The 12061-nt window shown below is 40.7% G+C and overlaps 2 protein-coding genes across 2 annotated transcripts in view; both read left to right on the top strand.

Moving 5' to 3' along the window:
• Window positions 1-2203, top strand: part of nexmifb (neurite extension and migration factor b) — a 59028-nt gene extending 56825 nt beyond the window's left edge. Inside the window, exon 4 of the mRNA XM_084353195.1 lies at window positions 1220-2203. Coding sequence (XP_084209321.1) covers window positions 1220-1286 — 67 coding nt within the window. The 3' untranslated portion in view covers window positions 1287-2203. The remainder of the gene's footprint in view (window positions 1-1219) is intronic.
• A 2517-nt stretch (window positions 2204-4720) lies between these two features.
• rlim (ring finger protein, LIM domain interacting) lies at window positions 4721-11911 on the top strand. Its single transcript, XM_084352565.1, has 4 exons — window positions 4721-4994; window positions 6143-6369; window positions 7552-7656; window positions 7759-11911. Exons 2-4 carry the CDS (start codon window positions 6201-6203, stop codon window positions 9858-9860), a joined length of 2376 nt encoding a protein of 791 aa, XP_084208691.1. The 5' UTR covers window positions 4721-4994; window positions 6143-6200; the 3' UTR covers window positions 9861-11911.
• The last annotated feature ends 150 nt before the right edge of the window (window positions 11912-12061 follow it).

Genomic DNA, 12061 nt, shown 5'->3' with positions numbered 1-12061 from the left:
TACACCGCCACTCACTAAACCAAATCAGAAAGACTCTGAATTCTCCTCGTTTCCCCCACTTTGTTTGCCAAATTCAATTTACCTCAACATCGCCTGGCACTGAGAAGCAACAAAAGAGAGGCAAAGGGGAGGTTTGCTCTGAAGGCTACTGTAGAGGAAGAAGATGAAAAAAGAGATGTTCAAATGAGCTTTCTCTGGACCAAGGAGAGTTTGGTGCTGATGTTCGAGGGTAAGCAAGGAAATAATTTGTCAGTTGGGGCTGTGCCTCACTGAAAAGCTGTTTTTGTACTGGAAATTCATGGCAGTTTATTACTCATAGAGATTCTGATGCACGCATCAGTTGTGAATGGACATGACATTTTTGCAGTTCGATTTTAATGTGAATGTGAAAACAGTTTTCAGTACAAATGACATCTGTAATCTTGTAAATGAAGAAAAGCATGTCTTTGCATTGGCTCCACGTGGGAATCTTACTTCTATCTTACCTGAGATGGTAATGTAAACAGTAATTCTCTTGACATTCTCATGTAATTTATTTCTTAACACTGCCATAGCTTAGGTTGCACCACAGGTGTTTTCAGTCTGTGATTATTTTGGTTCATTTTTCACATAATGTCTTAATGTAACTTCTTTATTTTGAAGTCACTTTCTTTCAAATGTTGTCATCTTAGTTGAAATAGGTCAACATATCGGCAGAAAATATCACCGCCATAAAGTAAAGGCCAAATAAAGGCACAAATTGAAAACAAAAAAGTATTGGTGCTATCTGATCCAGTGTATTCCCCAGCTATTTATATTAATTACTTTGGGCTCATTCACTGCCTCGCTACCCCTGAAATAAATCCACCTTAAAACAAACCATACATTCATCTTTAATAGGTTATACAATCTTTGAGCTTATGTACTAAATGAATTTCAGGAGAAAAGCAGAGCCCCTTCAATCGCTTACAAGAGTGTCTTTTTACAAGTATATACTCAAACATCTCTCCCTTTTGAATGTTAGGTTTTAAACGTAGCAGTAATTACATGAGACTGCATGGAGATGTGCGGGTAAATTGAAGCTTGATGTAAAAAACAGGCCTTGTCACACTGGATATGGTAATTCTGACGCACAGGTGATAGTAATTGATTGCTTGCATATGGCAAGAATCATAATCAATCTTTCTCTGTCTTTTTTTTTCTCTCCTCTCTGCCATGATCCTTTGTTTCTTTTCTCCAGTGTATCAGGGTTAGGACCAAGACAAGCTGCTGATGGGAAGCTCCACATGGGCTGCAGGCCCATTTAGTCTGCCTTCTCTCATTTCTGCCTATTGTCAAATTGAATGTACTTCTCTGAGTTCATAGTTTTCTTTTTTCTTTTTTTTGTTTTGAAAATGTGCCACTGTTGAGCTGCCTCATGTTAATGGTGCTAAGAAAGCTGACAATTGTTTTTTTTTCTTTCTTTCTTTTCTTTTCTTTGTTTTTGTTTTCCCAGAGTTAACAAAAAAAGAAATGCAAAATAGATTAGGTACCTAACCCTCTTTATGAATGTATATTATAATGTTATGTTTGATGTATTCACTTCATGATTCTTTGACATTGATTGGGATTACTTTTGCTCTTTTCATTAAAAGATTACCGAGCTTTATATAAACTGTCTAGAGTTGTTACCAGAAGGAATCTTAATGAACTCTTGACACTACAAAATCTTGTATATTTTTTGTGTGCCAATTTGTAACATATTTTGTAAGTGTATATTTTTCTTAGAAAGTGCTGTGAAGTATTTGTGTGTGTGAGTAACCTTTTATGCGCCTCTATGGGCAGTGGAAAGGATATACAATGACAAGTTTCTGGTTTTAAAAACCAAAATATGAAAGTATCAACAGAAAACTAGAAATATTTACATTTTGTTGGGAGTTTTGTAATAAGACCATGATCTTGTTGTGAGAGTGTTGTGTTACTGTGCAAAACACAAATAAGCAAAGAAAAAATACGAAAACTTGGAAAAAAAAATATAATTTGTGAACAATTTGCTGTTTTATAGATTTTCATGTAAATTATTTGAGTATTATTTTGTTTTTTTTGTTTTGTTGTAACTGTTGCAAAGGTTTTAAATATTTGTGATCAAGCCTGTATGGTGATAATGTAATATTGGTAACTTGCTGAGTTTTGTAATAATGTTTATGGAGTAAATATACAAATTAAAATAAGATTTTGAATGCTGCTTTCTGAAGAGAGTTGGGTTGTGTTTTTTACCGCCCACCCGTTGCTGTAGCCAGTTAACTACACTATAAACAGGAAACATAAAACCTCCACTCTACTAACTTCTCTGTAAACAAATCCAATCCATTCAAAAATAATAATCCCAAAAGGTTATGGCATGCAGTTCAGTGAAAACCACTTAATTTTACAGCAAGCTGTTGAGATGTCCGAAGTGAGTAGGTAATGTATCTGTTAAACAAATCCCTACACCTGTCTTTGTTGTACTACTACAAAAACAGTAACGGTGAAGAATATACCCTGTTATATTTAATGTTTGTTCTTGCCACAAAATGTGTGTATGTGTAAATACTACCTTAATATTTCCAATTAGCCTGTCCTTATTTGTTATATCGGATGATTCTTGGACGAAAGGCATTTTAATTTCAGCACAAGTCTGGCTCTGGCTCATGTTATTTTAATGTCATATCTAATTAGCACACAGGGTCAGGCATTGCTAGAGTGACTGCTCATCCATAACTCTGAGCTGGGCTGCTGTGGGCCACACTGCAACTCATTCTGGCATGCTTAATTGGAGCTGGAGATACTGTCTGAGACCATAAACAGATCCTGTGATGTATGCCTCCAAAATTGTCAGGTGGTATTAGCATTGTTTTTGTTCTTTAGTCACCCATAGCAGATAAGGGAGCGAGCAAATTATACGATGGAATGTCTAATGCAACGGATCAGGTACACCTGTGGTTATTAAATCAGATCCTAGTTGTTTTGTCAGTGCGTGCTCACACAGCATGGACAGTCAGAGACTCTCTCATTAGGACAATTGTTTGTCATTAGGGCAAATGTTTGTGTTTGTTTTTTACTGAGAAGACTATAGAGTAATATTTTTAAAATATTACAGCATGTCTATTTCTGTATTTTTTTTCTAAATGCAGGCGTGTACTTATTGAGTCACAAGAACCCACAAACACAATTACTCAACAGCACATCCACACAGTTTTTTGTTTGTTTGTTTGTTTGGCTGGCTAAAGAAAAAAAAACCTCTTTAAATACAAACCTTTATAGACAGATCTGATGTGTTCAATTCAGTAGGATGCCATAATGTTACAGTTAGGTAAATCCCTTTTTTTTTTTTGCTAGAAAAATAGCGTTTAGCCGTTTCAACAACTGCCCAACAACAAATGGCCTGTAAGTAGGTGCCACCCACTATCAAAGGGTCACCACCGGGTCTCTTCGGGCCTGCTGCAGTACACTGTCTAACCTCCACCCACACAAAATTGTATTGGCCAGATATAAGCCTGTGGTCAGTTGATTCAATTGATTCAGTTTGCTGACACAAAAAGCAACAACAGAAAGAAGGTATGACATCAAGCTAGTAACATAGTAACTAACTCACTTGGCAACATTTGTATTATTTAAACTGGAAAGGGAAATTAAACCTTCATGGCAAAATATTTTAGAAAGAAGCTGTATTATGCACTAAATTGTTATTTAAAGGGAATTTAAATTATCTGATTGATTGTGTAACAGATCAAGAACAGAAAATAATCCCAGACTTTCCCCTAGAAAACATGGGGGTTATGGTTAATGTAGCCTGCCTTACACATACTGTGATTTGTAATCTTTCTTTTATCCTTTTTGATGGCACATTCTCGGATAATGTGTTGTGAACATTGTTATCTGCAGATGTATACGTGATCACAAAGACATAGCTGAATACCATATTCAGCAGAGGAACTCCACAATGTCAGCTGTCACTGCTGGCTGAAAAGGAATTCAGCGAAGGTACAGAGCGGCTTTATATGACACAAAAACATGTAGGCTCCATACAGCACTTCCTTGAGCAATACATTCTGTACTGTGTGTACTGTATTGAACAGTTGGCACAATATACGGTACATACTATCTGTTATAATGTGTGCATTTGTATACCATACACAAACCCCCTGGTTGTACAACACTGGAGCCTATATGATTACAAAAAATGTCAAAAAGGATTGATACTTTTTCATTGCCATTTGATTAATACCGTCAGGCATTCTGTCTCTAACAGGGATCATTCATCGGCTACTGTTTTTGTTATACTAGAGAATGCAAATAGTATTACAATGAGGATGTAACGCTTAAGTAACACATTGGTTGGTTCGATTTATGATGTGACATAAGCCACTGGATGCTATTCCTATATGTCATGCATGAGACATAATGATTTTTATTAAAAATCCTTTAAATAATGTTACATACAGCATATACATACATATTTAATAAAGATCTATGTTATTTGAACAATGTCATATACATATATATATATGTATATGTGGCTATTTTGGCCTGCAGATCTTTGTCCTACAACCTGAATCCTGCAGAAGGTAAGAGTATTTGCATTTACAACCGCATCGTGACGCTACAGCTGAGCAGCGCCACACTGTCCAAACAAACACCTTTTTTCTATGGCTGTTCCCAGGCAAGCGAGGGGGTTTGTTTCCCTGAGCGAGGCCTGTCAGGCGGCCACAGTGAAGAGGTCGCTACAGCTCTCCCCGCCTCGCTCGCTGTGATTGGCAGACACCAACTCAAACCATTTAGACTGTTGTTATTGCAGTGCCTGTGTGCGCCTTGGAGGTTTTACTGAGGGAAAAGCGACAACATTTTTCTCAGTTTCCGGAAGATCATTGTAGCTATCCTAAAAGAAAGAAAATGGAATCCTGAAATCGTACTTAGCTAAACAGTCCGGCGTTTTGTAGAGAATAAGAAGAACAACTGGGTTGTACGATTACATTGCTACTAACATCATTGAGCAGGTAATGTAACATATATTTGGCGACAGGCTTTATATTCCTCCTGATTGCCTTTGATTTCGTGAGCTAGCTAATTTTAGCTTGTTTGCTCTGGTTAGGTTGTGAACGTCACTGGTTGACGTCGTTCGCTGTGTTAGCTTGCGGTAATGCTAACAGTATCCTCAATGTATTTCTACGGAAACTCACGAGTTTTTAAATGAATGTTCAGCAACTATAAACCACACGGATATCCAGTTCACGCCACGTTCCCTAACATAACCGAAATTTTGCTACATAGTTAAGAATATACGACAAGTTAATGTGATCGAAGACATCTATCATGAAGTTACTAGCTTAGTTAGCGTTAGCTTATGTTAGAAGTCCCGTTGGTAGCGTATGTAGTTAGCCACTCGGCTAGTTAACATGGAAGCTAAGTAGCACTAGCGTAGTGGAAGCTCAACATCACCGGGGTTGTGTGGTCATTTAAAACGGTTTGTTTTGAGCCGACGACACAGATGGTATCGCACTCGCCATATCACCAGTCAATCATTTACCCTGTATATTTCTACATACACACTGAGTCGTCCTTTACAGCTATGTTAGTAGTGGTTGAAGTTGTTCAGTGTTAGCAATCACATACAATGCTAATAGCTAGTTTGCTAACGTAAGCTTAGCCCGATGATGCCATTTTGTTTGTATCTCGACTTTGACCAACAGACTGCTTTCCCATAGGACTTTGAAACGCACAAACCATCAAAATATACACATCAGCTAAGGCTATTTAACGGCCACCTTTTACAATGTGTTCAGGAAAAGGCAAGCTGTATGTTACTAATAAGTGGTCGTAAACAATGCTAACAGTAGTTACTAGATCGATGTTCCCAAATATTGACTGTGTCGCATTGTGATGCTGTATTTTGACCCATGTTTTCCCTTGATGACATTTTCCCTGGTTGATAGTACACCGATTCGACCATTACACTCTTTGTTAAAACGGTGGAAATACTCAAAAGGTGTCAAATAGGACATTTAAATGTGCCAGTCCATGTTGTATTATGCTATTCTACATCTGAGTATTACTATCTTAAGTCCTGTAATTAGACGAAGAGTGATCAAATAGGGCATATCCATCTGTGTGTGTGATTTACATCTTATGTTTTTATTCTCTCCAGCGGCTGGATCTTGTTGAAGATTGGAGAACATCCCTCGACCTCCCTCCCTTCTGAATCAATGGAAGGGTCTGACAGTTTAGAGCAAGGTGGCGGTGAGCAGCCGGAGTCACAGCGCAGAAGGCAGCAGGATCGTCTGGGCAGGGAGGAGGCCTTCTATCAGTTTGTCAACAATCTCAGTGATGAGGACTATCGTCTCATGAGAGATAACAATCTTCTGGGCACCCCAGGTAATAATCCGATATCTAATTACATTAGATTGCAACAGTAATCTTTGACTGTGGAGACACTATTTCTATCATTTCCAGCAACTAAAACGGTAATAGGTTTTAGTTTTTTAAAAAGGTAGGTTACATCACACAGATGCCTGCCAAAAAGTTCAAGCAACTAATTGCACTTGGTGTGTGTAACATAGGATTTGAGCTTTATTGAATTGTATTCCTCGCTTTCAAAGTTTCAAACTGTTTGGCTGACAAAAAAACCTAAAAAAACAAAGTGCTAATATACTTTGAGGCAAAACATTATTAGATTAACACCTATTAGATTCCTCAAAATTTGCTCCAGTGTTTCAAGTTGATACATGTTTCTTATTTAGGTTGTTAGATTTTGAAATATTTTTGATGTGGAGAGCTTTCAGATATAAGTATTTACCTGTACCCAGCCCTGCAAAAAATGCGTCAAGATGCAAAACAGCAAAACTTTCAATCATAATTTAGTTGACAATATCAACATCTAATTTTTTTTATTATCTATTGGTAAATTCTTTGCCCTCCTCCATCTTTGTCTGTCTTGTACTTGTCCAGTAGAATTAAAAGATAAAATAAAACTATGTCACTATGCTCAAAATGCAACATCCTACGGACTACTTAAGACGCCCAATCCGTTTCTGTCCCAGGACAGTGGGAGGGGGAATGTAAGTTTGGAGCACCCTTTAGCGGAGGACCCTGCAAGGAGAGGGCATTGAATGGACAATGGCATGCCCTGGTAAGTCTGGAGGTTTTCAGTATTGTCCTATTGCTGTGTTCAAAGACAACCAAACAGCTCTATGGGCTAATACAGAACAAAAATTACACAAGCGCTTTTCTTTTTTGACACGTCTATATCATTTCTGCAATATACAACAAGATTTTTTTGCTTTTTCACTTTCGTTCTCTACCTGCCAGATAGGTAGCTGTTACAGTTTGTCCATAGTGTAACCTCTCCTCTTCCTATGAAATAAATCAGAAAATTGGTTCAACTCCTCGCACATACAGTACTTGCAATGTCATCCTCCAATCCAACATTAGTGGTCAGGGTACAGAAGAGGAAGTGAACTAAACCTGTAATAACCTTCAAGAAAGGAATACATGGGTTACCAAAAATGTATATTTCTTTTTAATAACAGACCATTTTTCTTGTAATGTCTCTTTCAGGTGAGGTAACAGAGGATGAGCTGTTTAGTAGACTTCAGCAAATCAAAGATGGCCCAGAGCCGCAGAATAACACCCCCAGTACTGAAAGTGGAGAAGATCCAGTTGGTAAGTTTGCCATTTCTTTCTTTTTTTTTTTTTTTTCTTGGATTGTGGTTTACCATCAAATTCCAATATAATGTGTCTCTTGTTAACTCTGCTGATTTTCAGAACCACCAGAAAGCTCTGAGGATCCTGCCAGTGGTGACAGTCTATTGGACTGGCTGAACACAGTGAGGCGCACTGGCAATACAACCAGAACTGGTCATCGTGGAAACCAGTCATGGCGGGCAGTAAGCCAGACCAACCCAAACAGTGGCGATTTTCGCTTCAGCCTGGAAATCAGTGTGAACCGCAATCTGGCTGAACAGCAAGCCGCTGCTGAAGGGGAGCAGGAGGCTTCAGGGGAAGCTCCAGGGGAAGCTTCAGGTGAAGCGTCAGGTGAAGCTCCAGGGGAAGTCCCAGGTGAAGCTGCAGAGGTGTCCTCAGAGGTGGCTGCAGTGGTGTCCTCAGAGGTGGCTGCAGAGGTGTCCTCAGAGGTGGCTGCAGCGGTGTCCTCCGAGGTGGCTGCAGCGGTGTCCTCCGAGGTGGCTGCAGCGGTGTCCTCAGAGGTGACTGCAGCGGTGTCCTCAGAGGTGACTGCAGCGGTGACCTCAGATGTGATTGCAGCGGTGTCTCCAGATGTGGCTGCAGCGGTGTCTCCAGATGTGGCTGCGGCGGTGTCCTCAGAGGTGGCTGCGGCGGTGTCCTCAGAGGTGGCTGCGGCGATGTCCTCAGAGGTGGCTGCGGCGGTGTCCTCAGAGGTGGCTGCGGCAGTGTCCTCAGAGGTGGTTCCAGAGGTGTCCTCAGAAGTATCTTCAGAGGGTCAAGAATTGGCGCCAAATGCTGAACCACAGGTCCCCATGGAGACAGAAGTGGTGGAAGAACCATTTGTAGAGGAGTTGGCAGTCATTGTTGAACCAGAACCTGAACTAGAAGAGGTCGTTTCACAAGAGATTTTAGGGGAACCTCCCAGCTCACCTGCTATCCTGCCGGTACAACCCCCGCCTTCTCCTTCTCCACGCAGGGGTCAACGGAGACCCCGCAGCCGCAGTCCAGAACCACGCAGGACAAGGGCCCGTACAGCCAGGAGCCGGTCCCCTCTCAGCTTGGATCAACTGGATGGTCTCCCTAATCCACGATATGTTCAGAGCCTTCCAGTGTCCAACCCTCTAACCAATGCCCCCCCTGTGCCTCAAGTGGAGGGCAGTTCACGGACTCGACAACACATTCTTTCCAGGCAAAGCACTGCTGACAGTGATGTTCAGCCATCTCAGGCTGGTGCAGAATCAGTCCCCGAGGTCCCAAATGTTGGATCTCAAGAAGGAGAAGCTGCTGGGGGGGAAGGGGGTGCAGCCGGGCGCCGCCCCCCTACTATTATGCTTGATCTCCAGGTGCGTCGTGTGCGTCCAGGCGAATATCGCCAAAGAGACAGCATTGCTAGTCGTACCCGCTCGCGCTCCCAGAACTCAAATAACACATTTCTTTATGAGAGTGAACGTGGTGGATTTCGTAGGACTTTCTCGCGCTCTGAGCGTGCTGGTGTGAGGACCTACGTCAGCACAATTCGCATCCCTATCCGTAGAATCTCTGATGCAGGTCTTGGAGAGGCTACCTCAATGGCTCTCCAATCTATGATTCGGCAGATAATGACTGGTTTTGGTGAACTCGGCTACCTCATGGATTCAGACTCTGATTCTTCAGATTCAAACCGTGGAGCCAACACACCTGCAGATCTGGCTGAAGCCCTCAACAACCCAGATACTACTCCTCCTGCTGCTCCTACTGCTGATGTTGATGAACCACCTGTAGCTGCTGGAGTCAGAGCAAGGACAGCTGAGACCGATGTGGATGAGAGCCTTGCCACTGGTCAGCCTGCCTCTGGTGGCAGGGCCCGACCTAGACCACCTATTAGCCTAGAGGAGCCCAGCTCACTGCCCTTCCTGCGGCTCGCCCACTTCTTCCTCCTAAATGATGATGACGAGGACCAGCCCCAAGGACTGACCAAAGAGCAGATTGACAACCTCTCCATGCGTAACTTTGGTGAGAGTGATGCCTTGAAGACTTGCAGTGTCTGCATAACAGAGTATGCAGAAGGTAACAAGCTACGTAAGCTGCCCTGTTCTCACGAGTACCATGTGCACTGCATTGATCGCTGGCTGTCTGAAAACTCGACTTGCCCCATCTGCCGCAGGGCTGTCTTGGTATCGGCCAACCGAGAGAGTGTGGTGTAGCTCATAAAAGACTACAGGCCTTTTGTCTCAACCTAAGTAATCCAATATCCCAAGCCCATAAAAAGGCTTTGAGGAAATGTGTTCACTCTTCATACCATTTGTGAGTTTGATCATAATGCAGTCACAGGTTTGATTTTGGGGTGCTCCATACAGTGACATTGGGACATTCAATTTCTAATAAGACATTTATTTTTGCAGTCCAAAGTTGGGCACAAGCAATGCATGCTGTTTGAATCAACCTGTAGTGACCAAGCAGTTCTTTGCATTGTGCCAAGCTCACTGGCAGACCAGTGTCCATTAAAGAATCCCCTGGTTATAAATGCTGCACACCTGCAGGTAGTTCAGGCACATGTGCTCTTTGTATTAGCCTCTAAATGGCCCTTTATGTACCAGAAGTTGGGTATTGGACACACAAGACAGTTCTTAGTTACACCAGTTCAAAGTATTAGCTGTAAATAAGCTTGTAAAAATAATTTTGAATCATACTTTGTATCAGTGAATCGGTTTTGGATTGTATATTATCTCATATGAAGATCAGGGTGGTGTTGGCCGCAATCACTCTCTATCAGAGCATCCCTCAATAGGTTTTATGGGTGTACACAACGGAATTATTTCAAGTTTGTGATGTCCAAAGAATATCGGACATTAATGGGTTTGCCATTTACAGTGTGACTTGTAGTCACTTCCTTTTTTGTTCACCTGAAAGAAACAAACAAACTTTTGGAGGGGCATACGTACCATGAATATTCTGTGTGCTTAGTTGTCTTAAAAACAAAATGTTCAGGTACAAGGGAAAGATTAATCCAACCATGTTACATTTTTAAAGTGCAAGTTTATTTTGGGGTCATATTGCATCTTTATTGTGATGATCATGAAAATGTATTGCTTAGTGTTAATACCAGAAATTAGGGATGTCTCAATATTGGTAGAAGAGATTGGGCTGATACCAAGTACTTGGCATGTGAATTTTCCCACCTCAAAAATACTATACTAACAGGCATGACATGTCAAAATTTGAATATGATTGCTGTTGCTTTTTCCCCACATGTAAAATGTCATTTACTTTTTAATGTACAACGATGAATTCACAATTACTTTGTCCTGTCATCCATGAGATACTGGCCTGATTCTTTATTTTTCCATGAACATCTTGGCTTGTCTTTTATTATTGACTGATGTATTACTCTCTCTAAGCAAGTATCGCATATAGTGAAAGGACTGGAAATTGATCTTAAATGAAATGTAGACTTGCCTTCTCAAGATCTCTATACCTGTACATGCACCTCAGTGTACAAATGACAACTTAAGTTATTAATCCAAAGGTTTGGCTGTCAGACTTTTAACAAAGGCTGAAAAAAATTCATCATTGTACCTTCTGTCTTAGAAAGGCTCCAGTAGAAATTAAACATGCTTGCCCACTGTACCCTCCTGCCTCATGAGCAGATGCTCCATATCAGAGTGCAATACATGCGAAAGTGAAAGTAGGGAAACACAAACCATGATATAAATATATGCTGTTGTTATTAAATATGTTGTTAATGGCTAAAATCTTAAATGAAGACTTATTACCTATTAAAATGTGTTGAAGTTCATTTTATTTTATTTAGAAGTTCTGTAGGTTTTAATAGCACTGTTGATGAACAGGAACACTGGCTAAAGGATTAGAAGGGCATCACTATCAATGCCACCCTGTCATGTTTCTTGTTTCACTGTTTGATGACTTTGTCACAATTATTACTTCCCTTTGCGGGACATGAACGTTTGAATGCAGACCTTGTCATTGTTAAATACCATGAAACATGTAAATGAAATGTATGTTCCCTCTTAGGCCATGCTTTAGTTTTGGCCTCGTTCTGTGACCACCCAGTGGAGTATGTTAACTGGGTGTTAGATGAAACTAACCGCTGAATTAAACAAGTTATGCTTCAAAATGTATTGCAGGTATGCAGTCTGTACAGTACTATGCTCTTGGATGCATTTATTCTGCATCTAGGTGCACACATTATTAGTTACTATTACTTATACCTTATATATTAAACCGTACAAATATACTTTTATTTCTATGTTTGCTTTGATCTGACTTTTGCATTACATGGTCCTCTAAACCCTAGTGTGAGTGCAAGTAGAGGGAGTTGGTGTTTCCCTTCCCATCAGTGTTACTGGCTTTAAAGATCAGTCCATTGTGCTCTGTATCAGACTAT

This window comes from Pagrus pagrus (assembly GCF_965226575.1).
Source record: "Pagrus pagrus genome assembly, chromosome: 5".
NCBI lineage: Eukaryota > Metazoa > Chordata > Actinopteri > Spariformes > Sparidae > Pagrus > Pagrus pagrus.
Note: the sequence above shows the minus strand (reverse complement) of the source record. Positions and strands in the feature narration are given on the sequence as shown.